Source organism: Merops nubicus, unplaced genomic scaffold (genome assembly GCF_000691845.1).
Source record: "Merops nubicus isolate BGI_N331 unplaced genomic scaffold, ASM69184v1 scaffold19354, whole genome shotgun sequence".
NCBI classification, from domain to species: Eukaryota; Metazoa; Chordata; class Aves; order Coraciiformes; family Meropidae; genus Merops; species Merops nubicus.
Genome location: NW_008605151.1, coordinates 1 through 25,529, shown reverse-complemented (window position 1 = coordinate 25,529; position 25,529 = coordinate 1). Strand labels below are relative to the sequence as shown.

The 25,529-nt window shown below is 38.3% G+C and overlaps 1 protein-coding gene across 1 annotated transcript in view; it reads right to left on the bottom strand.

The window, feature by feature from the left end:
* Positions 1–9,491, bottom strand: part of LOC103771938 (serine/threonine-protein phosphatase 2A regulatory subunit B'' subunit beta-like) — a 29,440-nt gene extending 19,949 nt beyond the window's left edge. The window contains exon 1 of the mRNA XM_008939258.1: positions 9,187–9,491. Coding sequence (XP_008937506.1) covers positions 9,187–9,333 — 147 coding nt within the window. The 5' untranslated portion in view covers positions 9,334–9,491. The remainder of the gene's footprint in view (positions 1–9,186) is intronic.
* Positions 9,492–25,529: the final 16,038 nt, after the last annotated feature.

Sequence of the window (25,529 nt, the reverse complement as noted above, 5' to 3'; positions counted from 1 at the left end):
TTCAATGAAAAGTCTCTCCAAGTTTTCATAAAATACAAGGTGTCCTACAGTCTATCAGTGTTAAAGAGTAACTGTGAATGCAAGAAAATGTTATCAGTAAGCATGTTCAGGAGGAGTATCTGACCAGCCTTCCCATCTCGCTGACCTTTTATAGCTGTCAGTCAGTCTACTGAAGTCACAGGAATATTTCTTAACTTATTGTGTGTTTGATTGCATAGTGAAACTCAACATTTCCCTCTAGATAAGCAAGTGACATGAACGGTAGTTTTATGGAATTAAAATCTTGAAAACACCAAGTAAAAGATTTATGCTACTATTGTCTAGAAAAGGTTTTGGTCTCATTTGGAAGGAAAACATATTAGTTTAGAAAATTCTGTTCCAACACCTCAGATATTTTGTCATGTTAAAGTGCCTTCAAAAACCTGTTTCAGGGTAGGTAAATTAAGCTTGCTGCCAGTATGTCCATCAGGTGAAGCCCAGAGAAACACCTCTTCTGTAACACCACCTCTCAGGCTTGTGGGAGACGTTCAGATTTCCAATTGCCTAAGTTAAAGAAGTGATGTTTTTCCCTTGTTCTCTGTATGCTTCAATAGCCTCCTCCTAGCCAAACTAAAAAGACATACTTATTACTGCAAGAGTTCACTGACTGTACCACTTCCCATTGAGCCTGATAAGTTTAACAGTATTTTTTCCTCTGTGAAACATGATGCTTTGACAACTTAAAAGTTCCAAAATCTTGGTTTTTTCCAAGCTGCATTTCCCTAAACTCTAATTATTGCCCTGAAAAATAGCTTGGCAACAGAAAGTTCATCTGAAAGCTTAACAAGGAAGTTTCAGAGCACAGCATAAGGCAAGCTGTGCCACAGTACAGCTGCATCTTCCCCCAGTCCTGCATACAGAGCTGACCGACCCGTGTGTCAGGAGTAGTGACAGTGAAGCAGTACCCTGAATTGCTTCAAGTCAAAGCCAGCTATACAGAGACATGTCCTTATCCACTCTCACAGTCGATTCCACTGAGAAGCAGCATGGTTCTGATGCTAACGTAAAGAAGATTAGAGGAATACTGTGGCAGTAATGTTTGCAATAAGCTTATGTTAGGCTTAAAACCATGCTGAGATCATGCTTCATCTTGCCTAGCTTAGTCAGAAAGTTAAGACAAATTATCAAAGACACCTACAGAGAATGAATCTATGCTAAAAGCAGGTGTTGTGGTATAAATGCAGGAGTCTTTCCTCTGGCAAAAAGACTTTCAGTCCCAGTTGCTTCTTCCTATCCTGGACTTCAGTTTGTTCTCCTTCAGTCACTGCCTGGCAGCTGGTTTTGGATGTACTACAGCAACTAATTTTATCACGCTCCTCTTTCCACAGTAAGAGATAAACATCTATTAATTTTAAACCTGATGCAGTTGTAAACTAGTCTACTTTTTCTGTTAGCCTTAGATGATTTCTCTCATCTAGTTTGGCCTGCAATCACTTAAAAATTTGTGCTACAAAGAAGAGAAAAGTGGAAAAATTAATACAGTTTTCCATAAATTTCTAGTCATGTACCATTAGAAGATAAAAAAAGCACTTCAAATTACACTGTTTCTGATTTTATGCATACTGGTCACAAAAGGGAGCAGGGCTCAGCAACCCTCCAAATGCAGCAGTCTGTGTTCCAGGTAACAATTCTGTGTTCACCTTCAAATTCAGATCAGACAAATATGCTGGGAGTCCCCTGCCTGCATGCTGGGTTGTGCACCCACTTCCACTTTACATGGATTGACTGCTGTCATTCTCATCTCATTAATGCATGTTCTTGGCAGTTTACTCTCAAGCCTATTTCTGTACAAAAGTCTATGGTCATTTGGTCTTGTGATCCAGTGTGAATGATAATGCTCAAGGCTAAACCAACTTTGCTCTAGCAACTGAGCCATACACTGCCCTGTCCCATTTTGGCAGAATTAAAGTGCCCAGAGTTTCTGAGATTGAAATGGTTAAGTAGCAGTTCCATAAGCAAATTAAGAGATTCAGTGATGTTAAGAGCAGTTCAGGATCCTTCTTCATGTTACAATAGTAAAAATGAAGTCTAAAGGAAGACCCTAAACTTGCACTACAACTTGTGTAAGGAAGGAGGACTATGACAGAGTTAGAACTAGAGCTCCATGGCCTCAAAATATATTCACCTCAAAATATATTCACCTCAAAATATATTCACCTCAAAATATATTCAATTTAGTTGCTATAAGCATGTAAAAACACTTCTAGGAATGGATAATCTTTTGTATATTGGGTTTAACTATGTCAAGCTCATTGTGTTCAGAAGTTCATAGTGCAGACATTGTTACTCTAAGCTAAGACAAAACAAATGATGAATCTGATCTGTTCCCTCTTCTGTCCAATAATGACCAGAGTTAGGCAAAACCCTTCCTGGTTTGGCAACTGGTGGCCGAAACTACAAATAGAAAGCTCAGAAGAGTCCATTGATTTGCATGGGCTTTGTTTTTTTAATCACTCATTATCAAATTCTACTGTACTTCTCATGCAGTAACTCACCACTAATCTGGTCCATGTTGAGAGCAAATATCAATTTCAAGAGCAAGATATCAATCCTAGATTATCCATGGCTACCAAGTGGCAGGGATCTAGATTCATTTTACAATTTCATGTTGGAAAATTCATCTCACTAGCAATCAAGAATGCCAGTCTGTTCTGTCACTGAAATACCGTTTGTATGGTAACCTCTGATTTTGAGGTCCAAAAAGACTGTTAGTTGTTTGCTACCTGAAGCTGGTTTCTCCCTTTATTTTAAGTCTCAAGACAGCAGAATAAGAAGTCATTCAGATACTCTTAGTTGCATGATAGCCAGGGAAAGAAACACTCCACCCAGTTTGGGTGGAATTGCTCTGGACAGTCTTGAAAGTCTTACTAAAGCTTAAAGTACTCTTTCAAAAAATTTTACAGTGGCAGAACTATCAGTAACTCTTTTCCCTTTAATTTAACCAAGTCATATTGAAACAGCCAAAACAAGCCTCAAGAGAGGGACAAGGAAGCTTCAGTATTATAGCAGAGCATGCAAATTTTGGACTATCTACACAAGTCTACTTGGGACAGTGTGTTAATTCTCACATAGGAGCAGACAGTAGGTAGTAGTATCCAGGAAGAGCTTCCCCCTGGAACTATGAAATACATCCTTGCATATTGAAATTAAAACCATGTTCAATGAAAGTATCTGTAAGAGGTCACCACTGACAAGTCAGGTTACAGGCACACATAGAAATGCAGCATGCAATAAAAAAGCTAACAATGGAAAACTTTCAAATAGTCAAAAGCTCATTTTCAATGGATCAGTGAAGGCTGACTGAGCTCTCCATCTGAGATAAATTATCACCATTTTTCTGTATGATACCGAACCATTATGGCATGCACTTCTCAACCTCCTCACTTTCAGTAATATATATACTGCACTAACAGATCTCTTACCTAAGTACTATAACCCAAACTTTAGAAATATCTTTGCAGTTTGGCATAGCTGACACAGACAAATCATGCAGTCGTGCTGGGAACTGGAGGATGCTATTGCAAATGCATTATTGCTGTAGAAACACCTGCAAACACAGCTGCATATGTTTGGGTTTTTGTAGAGCTTCAGCATCAAAAAAGTTCCAGTTATGCAATTAGAAAGTTTTAATTTCTTCAGAAATGTCCTGGGGTGGAGATGGAGTGGGAAAAGGAACAGGTAGATACCTCCTCGTCAAGGACATGAGAACAACAGACCCTTGCATATTACATCTATGTCCAGCAGTAAGCTGCTTTATTTGCTGACAAAAGGTAAGGGATCCTCTAACAGTTTGTTGTGGCTGACCAGTGAAAATACCCCTCCTTCACATGCCCTAATAATTTACAAAAGGAAAAAGGTACAGATCATAAAAAGGAAAAAAGCAACATTCTTCAGAAAAATCTACGCTGTAAAAGGCAACTTCTACATTTTGTATAAGACAGAAGCAGTGCAAAAATCACTGGCTGTGAGTCCTTGTCAAACTGCCTCCATTTTATTAATTATGTCAAATCAAGAATCCCGCTCACTAATATATTGTTTGTCACAGTTTCAGCTTTCTCAAAAAATACTCTGATCATAGATTAAATTAGTACTCCTTTATGAGTATATTCTATTACCCCAACTGTTTTCAGGGGACAAGCTGGTAGGATCCTCCTAGTACACAATTGTTTTGATTGTGTACGCAGACAATGGGCCTCACTGGGGCTGCAAAGGAGTCATGTGGAACAACGACTGCAAAGGACACACATACCCTGCAAAGGAGTTATGACTGCCTAAACATCATTTTAATGGGGAAAAACTGACAGTCAGCTACACCTGAGGCAATTCTAACATTTGTCTATGGAAAACAGCCCTTGTCAGGACAGGCCATCAGTTCAACATCAAAAGTAACAAACAGGGCTAAGACAGACATCCACTTAATTCTTAAACTCTGCAATAGCTTCTCATCCTTCCACCTTTACAACAAAACAAGTGTCAATCACTCAACACGATTGAGCTTAGGAAAAATCCACTCAAACAAGGAAAATATCAACAAGCTCAGCCTTGTTACTGAGCTGCAGAGCCAATAGTTGGAGCAAGCATTCTGATAACTTCTTGTCTGGCAACAGCCCAACAAATTCCGATTTGGACAATGGCAAAAACCATCTCATATCTCTCTGATCCTGCAAAAGTTGAAGGATATTTTCGGTGAACATGTGTCAAACCATTTCAGGCTTTCTAGCATACAAAGTACTACTGTCAGATACAGAACATCTGCTATTAGAAGCGTTAGTGATTATAAAGGTAGGGGAAGCATGTTAAAAATGGAGAAAAGGCTAGTGAAACTTTCATTCCAAGGAAAAATAAATCTATGAGAACTCTTCAATGTCTGAATTGTTGGGTCAAAAAATTTAGCTGCAGAGGGACTTGACAACTAGACTCTTAAATCGTGCATGCAAGTGACATAAGCTGTAACAAACTTGCACCATATTGGCTTCTGTACAGAAACAGCAAGATTTGCATAAATTAATAAAATAAAAAAAAATAAAATAAACCAGCCACAAGCAGTTAAAGAAGCTGCTACCACAGGGCAGCCAATATGTTTTAAGCTCAAACCAGGAGTCTCCATTGCTGAAGGGGTAAAAAAAAGAAGAAGAAAAAAAATCAGTTTGCTTACAGCTTCCTTTAAGAGGCTAGAGCTTAAAAACTGGCAATCAATTAGAAAAGGACCATTTAAGGAAAACCTCTTATCTTAACCAGCCATTCTTAGCAGGTAGCCAAGATATTTTCTTTCCATCTTAAATATTAGCATCTGCTTCAGAAAAATTTGCATTGTATCAGCAAACTAGCATCAAACATAACGATTAGCTACAGCTGGAATTAGATTTCCATTCCATGCCCCCCTACCTCTCTCCCAGCAAACATTTGGGTTTTGTTCTTTAAAAAAAAGTTTGTGTGCCTCATGTAAAACTATTATGTAAAAATGAATATGAGGTTCTTCCTCTGTGGTGTTAAAAGGTCTCCAAGTAACATTAAAATAGAAAATTGGTCCTAATAGGAATACTGGCCTGCCAGAGACCTCTGTTACACAACTTACTTCCGTGAGTACAGTCGTAAAAGCAATTGCCTCACTTAAGCTTTTTAAAGTTAATTTTACCTCACAGTTGGGAAGGTTATCTCAATGACTAGAAGAGTCTCTGCACTACACCACAACCACACACCAGCCCTGCACACATTAGCACCTACAGCCTTTGTATTTGTTGCTGTCTTGAACGTCCGACAAGCATTTAGGAAGCATTTCAGTAGTAGGAGTGCAGAAGTGATGAAGGGGCACTAGTGTCTAAACCTACTTCACATGGCAAGCCAATCTTGTGAGGTGCTGCAGAAGTTGAAGAAATACTTCTCATACAGCTGACATAAATAGCACACGTAAGCAGCATTTAGTATCATTAACAGGTGGCCGTGGAACTGGTAGTTCTCCATTTCACACTGAGGTGTGACGCATGCAACCACAGGAATCACCAAGTAGTAACAGCAGATAAAGGCATGAGGCAGCTCGAGTATCAGAAAATACACCAGCACTTAGTTTGGGTGCTGACATCCAGAGGATGAATTAAAGATTTAGGCCAGCTTTTTTTTTTTTTTTTTTTTTTTCTTTTTTTAAAAAAAAAAATTGATCACATTCAGCACAAATTTGACTTTAAGAAAGTCTAATTTGACAGTCAGAACTCAACTGTTTTACAACATAGCGTGGCCTCTAAGCAGCAAAACCCACCCGTTTTCCTAGTTTAGCTAACACTGATGGGTATAAGCATCGTCACGGTACACAGATGTATTCAGTTATTTTGTCTTGAACTTCAGGCATATTTTCCTCGCGTAGCCTGGGTAATGATGCTCTGACAGGTAGGGACGTCACCAGTTGTTGGCTAAAACACTCTGCTCAGCTATCAGCAGGTGATAAGCCTTTCAGTTCACATCATTAAGTTGCCAGTACATTTGACATGGTGATAGTTTCTCCCTCCAAAGTTTCAGAGAAATTGATGAGCAAGATGGACACAGTGCCTTTTCAAGTGCTGCATCTCCAGTGCACTATATTCTGTGGGTGTTAAATTATCTAAGAAAGCTCTTTCTTACAACCAACGTCAGTAGACAGACTAAAGTTCTACAGTGTTTTATGCAGTTAGCTATAAAAAAAACCTCAGTTCCTCAAAGTACCAAAAAACATTTCAGCAGTTGTGCAGTGTTTTATCTTCCTTTAGATAAACTGATCTTTCTAGAAAGCCCTATCTTGCTCTGTTTTATCAATTTTCATTAGAAAATGCAACCACTGAGAAACAGCCTGTTCTACCAGTCTCAACCACCTCACTACTGGCTGGCTATTTAAAGCTTTTTCATGAAACTTGATTTGTTACATGCCAGAGGCTGCCCCTTCCAAAGCACAGGGGATTACCTACACAGATTACTTACATGGCTCTGTGCAGAAAGCCACTACCTTAAGAGTTTCCTAGAACCTGTGGAAGACCCAGTCACTCCATCTCACCTCAGAGCAGGTGCTGAGCCACGTTATCTCATTTTTTAAATTTAAGTGTCTAGCTTTAATAGCTTTACTAGCACTGAACCTGTTAAGGAGAATTTGCTATAAGTTATATGAAAAATTGTAAGAGCGTAGTAGAACTATAGAAAACCAGACTGCCTGCATATATGCTTCATTTTAGCATTCTAATTTTACATCATATTAATGAACTGTTCTGTCTGAAAGCCACTGTTGCAGTGTTACAAGAGGTTGTAAACTCCAGTGACAATGAAGCTTAGCAATTGAAATGAGAAAAATGTTGAAATTAACATGAAGTGCCAGGTAGGTTTTTCAATAGTTTTTAGGCGGTTTTTTTTTTTTTTTTTTTTTTTTTTTAAGGTACTTTCAGAAAGTTCTCCTTAAAAACATGAAGTGCCATTTTAAAGAAGGAATATCAGGTAAAATACTTTATATCAAACTGAGCAAAGACAGACATCAGATTTTATACTTCTATTAAGTCCATTTCTCTAAAGAATTTAGTCTGTACTAATTATGTGGTTTAGCATACTTTATCCTACAGCTGCCGTGCACTCAAGAAGTGAAGGCCGGTTAAGAATGAGAAATATTTGTTCATTGTCTGCATGTTAAGTTGACAGTCAGCAGCATGCTAAACCAGAAGAAAACCTAGAGATTAGACAAGCTGTTTTCTAAAGTACTTAGTTGCTTGTAGGTATGAGGTACCACACTATGTCAAGATGTTTTCTAGCTCAACATAAGAAAGCCCTGGAAGAGTACAAGCGAGCCAACTACCATTCGATGAAAGCCAGATCAAGTTAAGGGGCACCACACAAGGTAATAGTGTGTTTGTTTACAACAGCATGCCATGACTAGACTAAATTTGCATCATGCTCTGAGGTGCCTAAATATTAACTGATCTTTTGGGTAATTAAGATAGTACTTTCTTTTCCTGCTGTCTCTAGACAAAAAGTTTTCTTATGTCTTCAGTTCTGCAGAAAAGGTACAAGTCATAAAATCCACTCAACGTACACTTGCGAATGAAAGGCATAAACCAGCAGGCTCAGCACTTGCATTGTACTTTGCACAAGGGAATAAACATTGCTTATATAGCTTAGCTGAAACAAATTTGAAATAATGTAGAAGACAGAAGGCTAACACATTTTTTAGGGTCATAGTGGTCTATGGCCCTCTCTTGAAGGTCACCTGAAAGTGACACTAGTGCACTGAATTAAAAATTAAGTAGCCAGCTATATTTAGAAATTATTTCAAAAGCCAGAAGACCTAAGATAATAGAATTTTTATTCAATGGCTAAACTTCCCTTAATTAAAAATGGATTAAAAGTCACACATACCATCACTGGTATACTTGTAGCACATGAATTAAAAGCGAGGGTGATGTAAGGACAAAGTGAATGCTTTCACATACCACCAAAAGCTTTAAAGTTAAGTGTGTTCAAGGAAATACCCAATTTCAGTTTCTTCAATAATGCAGTTGTACATTCTTCCCCTCCTTCCAAAAGATCATGTTTTTGAACATTTACTCTGAAGTAGTTCTCCTTCCACTTATGGGTTTTAAATGGTTCTATTCTCAATTATGAGCTCAGTTTAAAATGGTGGATTTAACTCACTGCTGCAAAACTCCAGAGGCATGTGTATGAACCATGTAGCAAAAACTGAGCTCATCCAAAATCAAAGTCCAGGACAAACAATCTAAAGGAATTCAGGATCACGGTGCAAGTATGAAAGCATCTTTTAATGCACTATGAGTTACAGCCAATTTCAGTGTATTTTATATGCCCAGTTTCAGTAAAAGGTGAATTAAAAACCCAGGAAAATACCTGCAAGTTATGATTATGCAAATTAAAGAAAACAGTCTTTAAAAGTCTAACAGCATTGAGTGGACCAACTTTCCACTGCATATGCCTCTGTGCAAACACTGCACTTTATCTGTGCTTCAGTAACCTCTCCTTTTTTGTTTGCACAGTCTTTTAAAACACAGAAGAAATCATCATACATGGAACAGACTATTGAAATCCTGCTAGTTTAGGAAGAACCTCCATGTATTTCCTGCAGTTTGCATGGCTTTGAAGGCACAACTGACAACAATAACTTAATTGTATAAGAATGGAAAGACAAACCTGGACCTGCTGAAAAGCTTTCAGTCTCTTCTTGAATCTAGAAGGTAGCACAAAATCACATCCTCGAGCTAGCAATGCCAACTCCTTCCTTAGATCAGGATCTTGCCGCAAAGAAATCTCCTTTATCCTCATGCTTTCGGATTTCATATAACGTCTCTGTGTGCCAGTCCAGGCACTTGAGTCCCAGTAAATAGCAGAGCTGTTGTATTATCACACAGTGCCACTTAAAGCAGCAGCTGCGCCCGAGTTCTGTGATATTATAAGAGTCAGCTCAACTTCGCCTGCTCCATACATTAAAGGGAACTTGGCTGGAATCACAAAAACAGATTGGGAAGTCACTTGGAGGGCCTGCCCTTTCGTACATGCATTCCAAAGGCTAAATGGGACGGTATGGAAAAAAACCTGTTTGGAGGAGCATCTATAATAGCAGCTTCCAATTTTAAAACAAGCAAGCCTTACAGGAATGCAGAGAGGCTAGCCGTGGTCATTTTGTAGCTTCCTCCTCCTCCCATCCCCCTCAGCTTTTGCTGCTGTCACAAAACACTCACTGTCTAGCTTCAGTGAAGTACCTCACCAAAGGATAAGGCTTATTACACAGCAATTAAATTCTTTTGAAACTCTTCATTCCTTTTAGCAGGAACCTTACTACTCTGGGAAAATGAAGGCAACGACACAAAAAACTGCAGATGGACTTTCAGAGTTCACATAGTTCAATGAAATAAGATTTTTTTTTTACATTAATCTAGATCTAGGTTACTGTATCACAAAAATATAATCATCCAAATGTTAAGGCAGAAAGCAGCAGCAGAAATGAGGCAAATGTTACCACAGTCAAATGCTGCTTCAAATTCTTTTTTAGGTTTGGTTACATCATTGATATTTCTAATGTAGCTTTTCTATAGGAGTTGACAGGATACTTTTATTTCTTAAATAGGGGTTATAAACATTAACATCCACATAGTAGATTGCATACCTATCACATTTCAGTAGCACTAAAGTTAGAGTCAGCTACCACTCTATTTTCAGTTTATTGAACCTGGAATACATTTTATGGGGGAGTGAGGCCATGTTTTAGTCCACAGCAATATTCTTCTCAGAAACAGACATCTGATAACCTTTTGTGGAAATTAAAGTGACCTTTCATTTTAAAATTTTCACATTTTCACATTTTAAATGGGTATACCTTTACCATAGCAATTTTTAGGAAATGCTGCTATTTTGATGAATTTTTTTTTTCAAATATCACCATTACAGCTATGGGTATGGCAACTCTTGCTATTCCAGTTCAAGCTGCTAAAACTCTTAGCACCTCCAAATTCTTAAAGTTATTGGTTGCTGCCAATTTGTTACCATGTCATGAACAAGTTTCGTTACTAACAGCATAAAAGGAAAGAACTGGCCATTCTTACTCTGTTTTCATCTCTCATGGAAAAAAAACCCTGTTTGGTTTAAATAAGGCCACTTTCTTCATTCCACAAAGATGTACACAGTCCAAGAAACACCAAAACAACTCTTTCACCACTAGGTTTGAGATTTATTTTACTGGATGGCATTATTTCACTCCCACACTGTGTTATCTGTAATCTTTAGTCCTATTCATCCATTCATAGCCATTCTGTCATGTAATGATATATTAAAACCCCACAGCAAATATTCTCACCAGATCATGGAAAGGAAACTAAGAAAAAGTACTAGTGAAACTCTATTTGTCTTAATTGGATCATTTTTAGTTCATCCCACATGGTTAGAACTTAAATGATGACAAAAAGCCTGCTTTCTTGTTTTTAATTTAGTATCCAGTTCCCCCTCCTACCTGCACTCCCAACTCCTGCTTCTTTATTGTTGCTCGTTACAAAGATATTTATTTCTTTTGGAAGTTGGAGAACAAGAAAGGAATTGATGAGGCAGGAGTCAGACATGTTGTAGTTGGCACGAGCAGACTATCAAACTGCACTGAGCAAAACTGGCTGTCACTCACTCTCTTTTAGGAAGATCAAATCAACTAACCTGTGATAACCCTTAGGCCACAGAGAAGCCATTGGGTAGCTGGGTGCACAGCACACAACAACAGCATGCCTGGAACTTGAGACGAAGGACTGAGGTGTTAAGAGTAGGAGAAGAATCCTACTCTGGCAACAGATACTTGTTCCAGACCAAGATGTTTAGGGAAGGTCACGAAGGTTGTATTGCAAAGCAGATTGCATTTCAGGTTAGGCAAAAGAGGCCTCCAAGTCAGGAAAGGTATCTTCTGACCTAAATGGCTTTCTGTTCTCACCCCTTTTCACCAGGTGATGCACTCCTATTACATTCACCATCTTGTTTGAGATGGCTGTAGTATGTCATTAAGATGACTGACTGCCACATGAGGAGATAACCTAAAAGACTGGAGTTTCAGTTCTCCTGAATCTGTTGCAAGAGCCCCAGTAAGAAATCAGTGTTCTCAATTCCCTTTTGGAAGTAGTTTTTCAAATGAAGCTGTCATCATTTAACTAGTATATTATGTTCAGAATTTTGAATACTCTGTATTTTGTCGTTGTAGTATTACTTCACTGCCAGAGGTAGATGTTAACTCAATCCCACTGTTAGCTTAATATTGTTTTAGCACTACTGTCACTAGTCTGGTTTAAACTAGAGGTCATTTACGTACTTTTATGCATGTAGTTGTCAAAAGTTAACAGGTTACAATATTTGTAGAATATACATGGAAATGAGCACGTAGTTGCAATAGAGTGTGGGAGGTAAGCACACTGGCAGCTTTTCATCACCTCCATTTTACCACCTGAACAGAAAAGGGTTTTGCTATTGCCACATTTGAGGAGATTGAACATTCGTAAAGCAATGGAGCCAAGAACCCCCTAAGATCCATTTTAACCTTTTCAGTCATGAATTAGCCACAGGAAAAAGGGAAAGCCAGTTTCCATCCAGATTGAACTACAAGTGTTCAGGTACAGCATTACATTTATTCCAAATCTGAATTCTCTCCAGTGAAAGCTAAGGTAAAACCCTTTCCTGGGTGAAGAGCTGGATGCCAGCCATGAAGCTGTTCAAGTATCCCAGCAGCTTATTATTAGCTGGATAAACAGAGGGGAAGGTGCATTCTCAGAGCTTCCTTCCAAAGCTAAAGATACACTCTATGAATGGATCTGATTCAAAGGACTGTGTCTGCAGAATTTACTGGTTGAACAGAGACCTGAACATACACAACAGCAATGTAATACTTGTGTGGCTTTAACACAAAAAAGTATTGAAGTGAGAAAGATGAGGATCAGTAGTAGCTTGGGTAATGTGGAGGAAACAAACCTGAAAAATACCTCAAAAAACCTTAAGCATTTGCCTACAAAAACAATTTCTTGTCAGAAGCATATACTGACAGTAGATTTAAAGTCTTAAGAGATCATGGAGAACTAACCTCAAGTCTTTGGGGACAAGCATCCCAGCATTATAGGGCTTCCAAGAAAATAAGTTAAATAAGATGTATTCAGCCATACAAAAATCTTTAGCTGCTGGAAGCTTACAGTCTTCAACGTGTCAACCAAGATGACAAGAGTCTGTTTGGTCTTTGGAGACAGTTTAAATAAGGCTGAATGAACAAGCCCAATGGCAACTGTGTGCAACCCAATAGAATCCCTCAGCTTGTGATGCTGCAGAAACTAGAGTGGCTCCTGAGTTATCTGTGGAAAGAGAACTGTCATATCTCCACAATAATCAGTGTCAAGGGTTATGCAACTACTATAATGCTTTCCAAAAGTAACTGATTAGTGAGGAGCAGAACAGAGCAGGTAAGAGAACATAACTAAGGCAAGATAGCATCTTTCTTAATATAGGAAAAAAAGGAAACTGCTTAAGCAGCTTAGTACTAAAGATATATTCGAGATGCCTAAAGTGGAAAAGAGGCACTACTAATACAAGCAAATTGTTCAGGAAGATATACCAAAAAAAGAAGTCAAGCAGCTAACAGTGCTAATGACTTCACAAAAGACTGTGACTGAATTGTCACCATTCTTTCGTATTACCAACAGTTATTTCTAGACCAGGTAGTCCATACCTGGCCTTTGGTGACCTGTGAGATGCTGGAACTAGATATGCTCTATTATTTGCATAAATATTAAGCATTTGATAATTAATTGGTTCCTAATGCCTTACATGAAAGCTTCACAATCAGACTGAACTTCTAACAAACCTAACACAATTTCTGCAAAATGTATTGTATAACATACAAGTGACATTGCACTTCAGCAAACTAAAAGCTTGTTGAGTAGATGCATTATTTACATTAGCTCACAGATCTTCATTGACTACTGCAGACCAGTGGTAGCCTGGGGATCATTGTTGTAACAGCACTTCTCAAGGTATTGAATGAAAACCAGGGTGAAGGGTTGGAAGGTAACATCCACCTCAGTCAGATTTCATTTTATGACCTACAGTGAGAAAACACAACTTAGGCAGGCTTGGTAGCACCTGCAACACCTTTCTGCTTAACGCTATAAATGGCAATGCCCAGTGATGACATAGTCTAAATAAAAGAACGAAACATGAAAAGTGATAGTGCTTCACTTCAGAAAAAATCCTAAAACTCCTTCAAGTCTTCAACAAGGCCCTTGCGTAGGAAAGCCTCTGTACAGAAATGGACTGAAGTCTCAGTTGTCCAAGTGTGTTATTTTGCATTATTATGGCAAATAAAACATTCCCTTCTCAGGAGACTGCAGTACATAGCAAGATTTACTGACCTTGAATTTTATGAAAGCAGGTACTGTAAAACATGACATGCCTAGAGAAAGGGAAAATAAAAGAATAAGTGGGAAGTAGCAAAGAAAATTCTTTTTAGCCATACAACTGCTTAAGCAATCAAGAATATTAACATCTATTGACAAGGTGACCCACTCAGACATGTGAGTGGGGAGTCCACTGAAACTGACTTCTTTCAATATTGAATCAACAAATATTGATTTTTATTTTCATTTCCCCAAACCCCTGACTCTAGCCTGAAATACGGATGCACAAGGTTGAAACCTACCTGTTTCATATTGATGAATAAGGAAAGGGATTTCATGGAATCCCAAATAATTACTTTTCCACTTCTTCAGACAGTTATCTAACTCACTTTATGGTACTAACTTCCCAATTCTAACTGCTCTCTATGGGACGAGAACAAGAGGACAATGCACTTGTGAGCTGAACAAAGTGTTTACTATCCATCCCTAACCCCCTTTTGAATGAGTCACCCGTTTTCAGCAGTACACTGACAAAATCCAAGGAAGATGAAGTCTACAGTGTCCAGATCACAAAAGTAATCAAGTTATTACACTCATACCCAGCTACCCAAACCGGTTGCTTTAAAGTTATTAACAGCATTTCGAGGATGGTGTGCTAAACCAATGAACTGCAAGAGGTTGTCACCATGCAGTTAAGAAATCTACCTTCACGGGGAGAAACCAATTCTTTGGCTTTGGAAGAAAGTCCATGGTGAAAAAAAAAACAAAAACAACACATGGAAGTCATGCATGTGTATACCTCCTTTAATGATTATTTAAATTTTTTAGTACTCTTGGATTAGACGGAGCAATGCCTGGTGGTTCTTTCCACAGTTGCTGGGAGAATCCAGAATTTTTAAGAGGCAAGACAGTGAAAGAAAAGACACCCGTTAGATATGAGCCACAGGGTCATGTTGGTAGCCCAGGAAGGATGGGCTGATCAGATTCTCTGCACGTTCCCAAAAGAATGCCATGTATGTGCACCACGCCATGGGCGGTTATCGGATGATAAGCCAGATACGATACGTGTCCCCTTGCTATGATTACACTGCCTGGACTCCAAAGACACAGCATGGGCCTTTTTAGACTGCTAACTGCATCTGGCAGACTAACTTCAGCAAGTGTCAACACTAGATACTATAAAACTGAAACCTGACAGTTAATGGATGGTTTACATTTCTTTCAGAACAATTCTCATGTTCTTTGCCTTCTTAGGAAAACTTCATCAGTTTACATTTTGCATATAGCATAAACAGTTTTAATTGAAACAGGTTGCTGGAATGCTGTTCTACAGATGAAGCCTATTTACTACTCATGATCTTCAGATGACACTGTTCATCAGATCATGAGAAGTAGGTACACCCAAATTGATGCTGCTGAGGTGACCATTAAACAGACAAAGACATAAGCAAAATATCTGGTATGGAATATATAAAGCCACACTTGCTGGGTGACACACACATGAGATACTGGGGTTTCACCTTTTAGATAAATCATGGTACTACAGAGACTATCCCCAGAGGAGGCTACAGTCCACAATGTACACATTTGTGCCTTCACCAAGGTAAGCCTCTGAAGAAAATAGGTTGAGATGAAGAATCAGTTCAGGCCGATTCAGAATGCCACTGAGATTTTCCTCCAGAAGACAGCAGCTTTTATGAGGGAGTCTAATGTTATGCGTTATGCAACTTTTCAAAGTCACACAGGCCAGTTTGGATATTTAGTAATTTCTAGATTGCTTTTACCTCATGTTACCTTAATTTAGAAGCTGACAAAGTAATCAGGTATAAAGAACATGAATGACAATGTTTTATAACTGTCCAGCAACTTATTTAAACATTGTGCCAGCTGTTCAGTACTTCATCATTTTGACATGTGGTTTTGAAAGGATTAATTGAAAATTCAGTACATTTCTATCTTAGAATTTAATAATTTCCAAAACTAGAATGATTGGTGTATGAAACTACAACCTCTACTTTAATTCCAGCATCACAGGCTAACATGACATATAATTTAGTGCTTGAAATCACAAGACAATAATTTTGAGTCAGTCACACTGCAGGAGAGCTTCTTGCTTATGCTTTCACTGGAGATTTCCCTCCCCAAGGATCTTAAAACACCAACAAATCAGGAACTTTAAGATACAGACCTTATTCTACAAGTCAGTCAGTAAGCTGGCAAATTGTAATTTACCAACCAACAATGAGATTTCTGGTACAACTTCCATAGACTTACTCTTGAAGTAACACTACTGTGTTGATCAGCTAACAGTATGAAATCAGTGCTCTTACAGGAAACAGAGGCAACGGGAACTAGACTTTTAGCTCTGTAGAAACCAGTTAAAGTCATGCACTTCCAAACCTGCAAGCAGGGTACAGTGGTAAAGCATGAAGCAAAAAACAAGGCGGCATAGCAAAGAAACTGGTCACTGGTAACTAAATGAACTTTAGCTTCCAGTACGGTAACTAAATGGCAACCATTACAGACGAAGAAATAAGAATTAAATAGGACAACTTAGAGATATAAAACCACAAATACATTGCCAGAACAGCAACAGTACCCTTGACTAGCAATTTCCTCTCCATTCTTCACCCCAGGAAGTCTTGGTATGAAGTAAAAGTATTTTTTTAAAGCATTGTAGATTATCTAAAATACTAAGCTTAAATTTGTTACTTAATAAGCAAGTAGTCAAAATTTTAGGAGGCATTCTTTAGTGTATTAACAGCAAGTAAGACAACAATACTGGTAATCATTTGTTTAAAATCTTAAGTTACAATGGAAGACTCTTAGAAATTATTTGCTGTAAATGATGACTATTCATGGAGATTACTAGTAGAGAGAAGTAGAAAATAATCTAGCCCATTAAGTGTTTTCAACATTATTTAATTTTGAATAGTTTGCTCTATCTCTTGGTCAGTGAAGTATGTCACAAGGATGAAGGTTATTTATGGTATATCAGTGATGATCACATCAAGAAGAATTGTTAACAAAATCTAGAATATTAACTGTTTATCAAAGAAATCTAGCTTCTAAAGGAATAAAACCTTTTAGAAACTGTTCTGGTTCTGCTCAATCCTAAAGCCAGATCAAGTCAAGCCATTTTGTAAGCTCTACAAGCCTTGTTTTGTCGAGATAACGTCAAGAAGGTCCAATACACCTTGTTCATTGTGGGCCCATTTACAACTCTATTTTGTAGATATTTTGCAATGTTTCCCTCATCACCTAGTCATAAAGTCTTTCCCTGCATTGTCTTTGCATATAGATTTCTACAGCCACGAAAGTTTCCTTGTAGCCTTCTAACTCATCTCATTTATTGCCTGAAATCGGCCAAAGTTTCTAGTAAGGGCTGCACAAAACAAATATATCAGGCTCATTCCATATGAATGAAACTAAGCAGTACGCATAAGGCTATTTTTAAGAACATATCCCAACAGCCCCAAGACCTATGATCCCTGCAAGTAACCATCGTCATGAAATAGAACATGGGTGTCTCTACAGTTTCTACCTACTTTTTACGTAGAATAGCAATTGCTATGCAATAGGGGCACACCTAACATGAAGAACCAGAATAGACTTTTGAAAAAGATCTCTTGACCACTGGTTAGCTTTCTATAGACCCATTTAAAGTTGTATCTATTGTTTGCAAAACACAAACTAATCCTATCTACTCAGACATTAGTGCCATCTGGTTAGCTTGAAGACAAAAACACCACACAAACCCAACTCAACACAAAGGAGTTATTTACATATTATGCCACATTTAAAACACTAAATGTAATAACCATTTGTTGTGAACTACATAAAGCAATGAGATCCCTTGATCAGCATCTTCTCGAATCAGTGAAACTATTTAAGTTGCCTAACTTTCACTGAATTTTTCAAGACAGTCTGTGCAAAGCCTCTAAATTTGCAAAACTCAGCCATATGATATTACCATTGGTATGTTAAAGATTTTTCTCATAGCATTGCTTTCTGCAGTTAATAGTTTTATAGTGAAGTAAGCTCATACATACTTCTGGCCTCAGGCTTATTTCTTGCTGACGAAGTAAAGGCATGTGGAGAGGTTCTCAAAAATATAAGATGGGTTCTCAAGCATCACTGAAAGAAAAAAGGAAAGCTATTTCCTCTATATCAATATCCAGTTCCTCCCAGACTGATCACCCGTTAAAAAAAGAACTGTTTAAATGCCTGATGTAAAGCTATAATTAAGCTTAAATGTTTTGAAAGATTGGGCAGAGAGAAGCAACTGGAAGTAATGATCTCACAGAGCTATGAACTTCGCTTTTAAGTCACAGTTACTCATGCAGGAAAAAGTGCCTGTGATTAATAAATATCATCCAAATACTTGAATTTGTCCTCTGTCAAGATTCAGGTGAATTTTAAATTTGAAGAAAGCCCCATATAATTCTGAATTTAATTCTTCAGCACTAGAAATGCCAAAACCTCTTAAGACTGGATGCAGCATATAAGAAATATTTATGTTTTTCCAATAGGACAGAAATATCTGTCCTTTCAAGTGCAACTGCCTCTTTCAAAGAGGACAGAAGATGATTATTTCTTCTAACAAAGCATAATTTATAAACAGAATTAATACTACTTCTAAGAAAAGTGTAACATTTATATCCCATGAGACAAGATGCATTTAAAATAAGGACCACTACCAAAAAGCTCCAACACTGAATAACTATCAGTTTCCCGTTTAAACATAAAAATAGCTAGTTCTCTAATCAGGATAACGATTCTTCTATTTGAAGCTACCAAGTGCTGCAAAGCTTAATAACAACACAACGTACTGCCAGTGCTGCTTATGCTGACTATTGCTACTTCACCACACTTGAAACTAGTAATGATTTTCTAGGAACACCTATAGTTGCACTCCTCCAGACCTTCATATGAACTTCTGGCTGCCCTTCCTTTGTTGGCACCACAGAAAGAGCTTTATTATGAATGTATTAGTGCTGACATCTGTCATAGTACCCTCTTATCATCATGAAAGTACATTGGTTTGATACCAGGTTATTTACAGTCTGCCTTTAAGTCACGGGCTTCAGCTGGAAGCCAAGTCCACCACCCTCCCCACTTAGCAATGGGACATGGACCATTAACACTAGCTTTGCATAATACAGAGTTAAGGAGAATATATGCTAGACCACACTTGGTCCTGCAAGACCAACATCAAAACTTAGTAACTACTTAAGTGGAAAACTGGCAGGATTCAAACACGGTCATTCCTCTTCCTTTTCTGATATTTTATGAACTTTGTTTCTGTCCTTGCTAGTACAACGTGGTACCCCAAATAACTCACGGAGAACACAGAGATAGTCCATTAGTGGTCTAATGGATGCAGGTATAAGGCTAGTGACCCCTTAACTCAAGTCCTCAGAACTCATTTGTTCCAAAAAGCAACTGTTAAGTGTTATTATGCTCAAACTTCTGTCAAGGTTAAAAGGTTTCGTCCTAGTCCTCCTTTAAACTAAAATGGATTCTAGTAGTACCACTCCATCTGTATAAAGTAACTGGTAACAAAAAAATTGGCAAAAACAGGAGTGATGAAAACAGCTATGCAGCAATATAGTGAAGTAATGAAAACGTTACAGAAATGCAGAATAATGAACTTTAGTAATTGTCACAGAATAACAAGCAGGAACAGTATACTTATCAGGCAAAGATATACATACAGAAACTGATCCCCAAAGTACCTTTATATCAAAGGCTGACCCTGCAGAGAAGTGGAAAATAACTTTAAAGTCCTTCAGATCATGCCACATTCTCTCTGCACCACCACCCCTCAAAATGCCTATAGGGAATTCTGAGAATTGTTTCCCCAGATGCCTTGCACACCAGCTGGTTAGGATTAAACATCTTGCCTGCGGCACCTTTTAGGCCTTGAGGCCTGGCATTTCTGACAGTGTGATGAACGGTGTACAATTGTGTATGCCCCATATGTTTAAGATAATCTAGAGTGCCAGAAACATTGTTAAATTTACATACAGTAGTGATAAGGGTTAGAAGAAAGCTACCACAGCTATACTTCAAGTTTGAAAGTTACAGCTCTAAAATTTCCTTTTGTTGCAGTATACTCATAAAACATTCAAGACTTGTATGTTGAGATTTTTCTATGCCTCTGATTGTCTGTTATTGTAATACATTTAGTACCTACAAATCACAAGCCCACTTGCAGAATACTAAGTGCTAGCAAGGGCTTCACATCACATAACACAGATGACCAGAACTTTGCAGTGTTTGTACAATGGATGCAGTCAGACACGGACCTGACTGACACCATATAAGTGAAGCACCTCCCCTAAAGAAAAAACCCAACCCTAAAGAAACACTATTGTTTTCACTTGCACCAAAACACACTGTAAGATAAACTTTCATGGTAGAGTTCTGTCTCCGTTTTGAAATGTGCATGTGGATTAAGTCAGTTTACTCTGAATTAGTGCTTTTCCCAGAACCTGGCTTTAAGTGCCCTGTCCAAACAAATTCCTGTTTGAAGAGCCCCAGTTTTTTTGTTCATCTTTAACATAGACCACGTAGGTTCTTTCATTGTCTGAGAAAGTACTTTGGATTTGCTAAGCAGTGGAGGGCTTCAACTATCTCAACAGCAAATTCTTATCTGACAGAACTTTAGTGTTTCAGCAAAGACAAGTGGCAACTTCTGAACTTTGGACAAAAATATAACCCTCAAACTTCAATTCCAAGTTAACAGCTGAAACAGAGAAAAGATCTTCTTGAATAAAATAGCTGTAAGTGACAGTACTTCTAACTGCTGTTTAACAGTTGCCATCAGAACACCGACTTGTTTTGGTCCTATGTTACTGCTCAGGGTGTTTAAGATTATATACTTCATTAGTTTCAAGTCTGATTTTCTGGGAATGCTTCCCATTCTGCATATTTTTTCTAACAGGCACAGAAGCCTATAGCATGAAAATATGGTTTCCTACACATTCATACTTACTACCTGGTAGTAACCTGAGAACAGCAGTTTTCTGTTATCAGCTTTATTGTGTGGTATCCTCCAAAAAGCTGCAGAACATTTTAAGAAACAGGGAAAGGTGTACAGCAACCTTACTCATAATCAAATGTATTGATTCAGCTCAGTGATAGTGCAAATGTATCCTGCCAAAATTGTTTACTGCCTGTACACTGCATTATGAGAACTCCTATATACAGTAAGAAAACATTTAATAAGAAGCAGCCTAAGTTGACTTACATGATCATAAAAGAAATAATTCTCCAGCTCTTTATGGCTGGATGTAAAAGCCCTTGCCTAATAGCATCCTCAGGCACACAGGGTTAACTTTTACCATTTTCTAGGACTGCTATTTAGAATTAAATATGTGTTACTGGACCTACATTACAAGCTTTCTTTTTCAAAAAGGTATCTGAAACATCTCACATTTACAGAAGTGAGACAAGGGCCTCAAACAAACTCAAATGAGGTAGGTCAACCTGCGGCTTGACTTGTAAACAATGATTAAGTGCACCAAATGAGATGCATCACTTCTGACACTGCAACAGGTAGTTTATGGATGTACAAGAAGGATAAGGGGTATATTTTACTTTCTATGAGAAAATACAGTGTCATGGCAGAACATGCAATTATGCAACTCTTGGAGGTATTTTAAGAACCGATGCCTGCTTCAAATGCAATTTATGCTTCTTGAAGATTAGGAAACTTCTGGATGAAGCTTCAGTTCAGACGAATAATAAAGCCATAAATATATTTCTTATTGCTTGGAAACTTCCTCCTGCCATACTCCTCAAAAAGACCCTAACCAACTAAGAACCCAACTCTCTAGGTTCTCTCTCAGCAGCATATAAAAAAATCCAATTCAGTAAAGAATGTTTACTGAAAGTGACCAACCAAGACACAAGAGCAGAAGTTACAGTACAAGAGTTAACAATCAAGTACATCAAATAACAGTGGCTTTTAATGGAAACTCTCTCCTTCCTTGCTTTTATCCGATACAGGAATAAACCGAGCACCTGCTAGCTTTTTACATTTCACTAGAACAGGAAAAATAGTGGTGTGACCATAAAGAAAAGAGCAGTAAATCAGTTGTCATGCCCTGCTGTCTGGCTAGTGTTTATGCATAAAATACAAGTTCCTATTATCGTAAAGTCAATCTAGACAAATTCTAGACTGGAAACATGAGGGCTTGGAACTAAGTGGGGACTTCAAGTTGTCATACTGATATTTATGAAATGAAAACAACATTCCAGATTGAATTTTTAGTGAAAAAAAGTAGTCATGTTATTACTCCATTGGGTTGAAAAGTAAGTGTATATACTCAACACAGTCCAGTAACAGACAAGAGGTTAAACCAATAGACTTAAACATCCTCAGCTCTAACCTCCCCGCCCTTACCAGCCCAGGCAGGCTTCCCTGGGACACCGCGAGGTCTGGCCAGTGTATGGAGTTAGATACCAGGGTATGTGGAATGATTGGGAGCAATGACCACTTAAGTCTTAAGAGTATTATTAAATGCTATGAATTTATAGTCCTAGAACAGAAACAATGTGCCTCTTAGCAGCTGCTCTGATACAAGGCAGATTATATATGCAATGCTGAGTTTTGTCAGTCCACACATTTTCTATCCAGTTTTGTTTTCACCAGTTATGAAAAGTGCTAGAAATTCGATTGAATTGAACTGCAAGTTTAAAAAAAAAACCAAAACATATCATGTTAGGGGGCAGGGATATCATTCTTGCATAGAGGGTATTGTCTATTATAAATCAAGACCTCCTTAGAAAGGAAGCATTGAGCGTACCATGTAGTACCAAAACAACTACTTTGTTAATACGCAGATTCAGCAGAGCCAAATTTGAGCCTTGTACTAACAATAGTGCCTGGTGTCATTAGACAAAGAAATATTTTCAGTCAAGGCAGTACGTTATCAAAATAACACTGCAAACACAGGGGCTCACATTTATTTACATTTTACTGCATTTAGCAGTGGAGGAGCCTGCTACTGAAAGTGGCATGTGAAGCATCCACACCTGGCTTGGGTTACCTCTGGCAATGATCTATTTAGTAAATTAAATAGCCTTTCTAAACAACCACATCTGAGAGAATGCTAGATTTTTCTTGTAATATAAAGTGTGAGAAGAATTTAACAAATGACACCTGGTTAATCATGGCTATCTGGGCTATCTATCCAAGTTTTGTCTTTTACAAGTATTTATCTTTCACTCTCTGACTCTAGATATGGGTCTTCCCCCACACTGGGCGTTGCTCTGTGGACATAAGGACATCACTGAAAACTACTTTTTTTTTAATAATAAGGCTATTTCTAGCTTTTCCACTGCTTCTTGTTTGTTCACGCTTGTTAAGAAATATAAAACTACACATCAGAGAATCATTTTAAGCTAGAAACACTTTTAAGCTTGAATCTAACTGTTAATCCAGCACTGCCAAGTCAAACACTAAATCATGTCTATAATCCCTCCAGGGATGGTGACTAAACCACTTCCCTGGACAGCCTGTTCCAATGCTTGATGACCCTTTTAGTGAAAATATTTTCCTAATATCCAACTTCTGTCTAAATTGACAATATCCAAACCTGCCCTGACATAACTTGAGGCCATTTCCTCTTGCTCTATCGCTTGTTAGTAGCCCTAACCTTACTGCATTGGAGACACCATACTTCAGAAAGCAATGATCACTTGTTTTGACTTTTCCTTATCTATGCTGTACACACTGAAGCAAGCATAAATCAGCTGCAACACAGATAGTATTGCATGAAGTTTGGAATTGTAACTCAAACCCAGGGTAGATATACCAAATCTAACCAGCTATACTGGATATGGAATGAAGATGCCTTCCACTCTGCAGCTTTAAAGAACAAGGGCAACATTGCTCTTGACAGAAAAATTACTAGAAATAGAAAAGAATTTATTTTGCTTTTTTTTTCAGGCATGTATGCCTTATAAAATGCAACAGAGCTAGAAGGAGCCAAGACGTCATTTGGAAGTTTAGGCAACCTAACCATTAATGCTAACAATAAATAAACATGGACATTTTATGTTCAGTGAGGCTGCTTCACTCCACCCCTGACACCCTGTCTTATCAGGAAACTAATTACTTGCATAATCTGCCAATACCACAAACACAAAATTCACTTCCATTTAATAAGTAATAAGTAAGAAACTTACTACTCTGGTTCCCGAGGATCGACGTGTTGGTCTAGCACTAGAAATGTTCCTTGAGCTGGCTGGAGTTGCCAATGGAAGAGCAGTAGAAAGTTGAGGACTGAAAGACACCAAAGGTGATTTGGTGTCTCCTAATAGGCATCGCTTGGAATTGGAATTTTTATTGGCAAATATCTCATTTTTACCGTGTCCTGAATTTCCATTACTAATTTCCGTTTTCTCCTCATTCTTGATTCTTCTTAAGCAGTCTTTTAGTGCCAGCTGAGTTGCAGGCTGACTCAACCAGCACAAAAACAGTTCATCCACCTTCATTTTCAGCACAGGTTGCAGCATTTTCCCAGGTGACATTTTCTACCAGTTTCCCTTTTTGTAAGCTCAAATTCAAAATAAAGGTTTGGCAATTATCTACTTATTCCACTTGACTTTCAGTGTTTCACAGGCTCCAGTGTTCCTGTTAAGAAAAATATTCTTATTTAATCTCACAGTTTTAACAAAGTGCTGATATTCATTCCCTTGACATTCCAACAGGTGTTGTGAGATACACGCTAACATGCAACAACGTTTTCTGAGCGTAAGCCATTAATCTGTCACAGTCAAATCCAGAGTATAATTGCTTTTAAAAGCATACTGTGTCACTGATGGGAGACTAGGAAGAAAGAAACTGCACTCAAGACTTCCTCAAAGAGCTATCTAACAAACGTTCTCCAAGAACACGTGTTCAACCACACATTTATTATGACAAATAGCCTTGAAAAGACTTATAATTGAAACTGCTAAGACCTGAATGTCTAAGCAAAGCCTTGGTAATAGTACAACTAAGATTTAAGAAGCAAGCCTTTCAGTCAAGAGGCTGAGAGCTAACGCTGAAGGCTCCATTTTCGTTCTGAAGTCTGTGCTTCTGCGTTAAAATCTTGTATTGCATATCGCAGCACAAGATACACTCCCATACAAGTGATGCCCAGATGAACTCCTAAAGATCCTTCCTGTGGATTTACTTTGCCCACCCACTGGGCAACACACAAGTCATTTCATATTTTAAAAACTGATCTATTTTACATTTACATATGCAGTTTTTTAAAGCAAATGTGACACCCAGTGTCAACAGAGATCGGGATAGTAAGACTTCATGTTCATACAAGGCAGCAAAGATAGGCAAATACTTTGCTGAAAAGAAGCCTTAAAACAAGCGCTGAAATTTGGACACGAGTAACACTTATCAAATGAACACAGTGTTAAAATCAAAGATCAGCCTCCACCCACGGCAGAGCTAGAGACCTCATATACATATAGACCTCAGAACCCTCCAGCAGTTAAAGTTTTTAATCTTTCGCGTTTCTCTGACAGCCCCGTTCGAAACCGGCGGGCAGAGCCCGGCGCGGCAACGGCGCAGGCGCGGGGTTGGGGGGAGGCGGGGGCACAACCGGCACCGGGGAC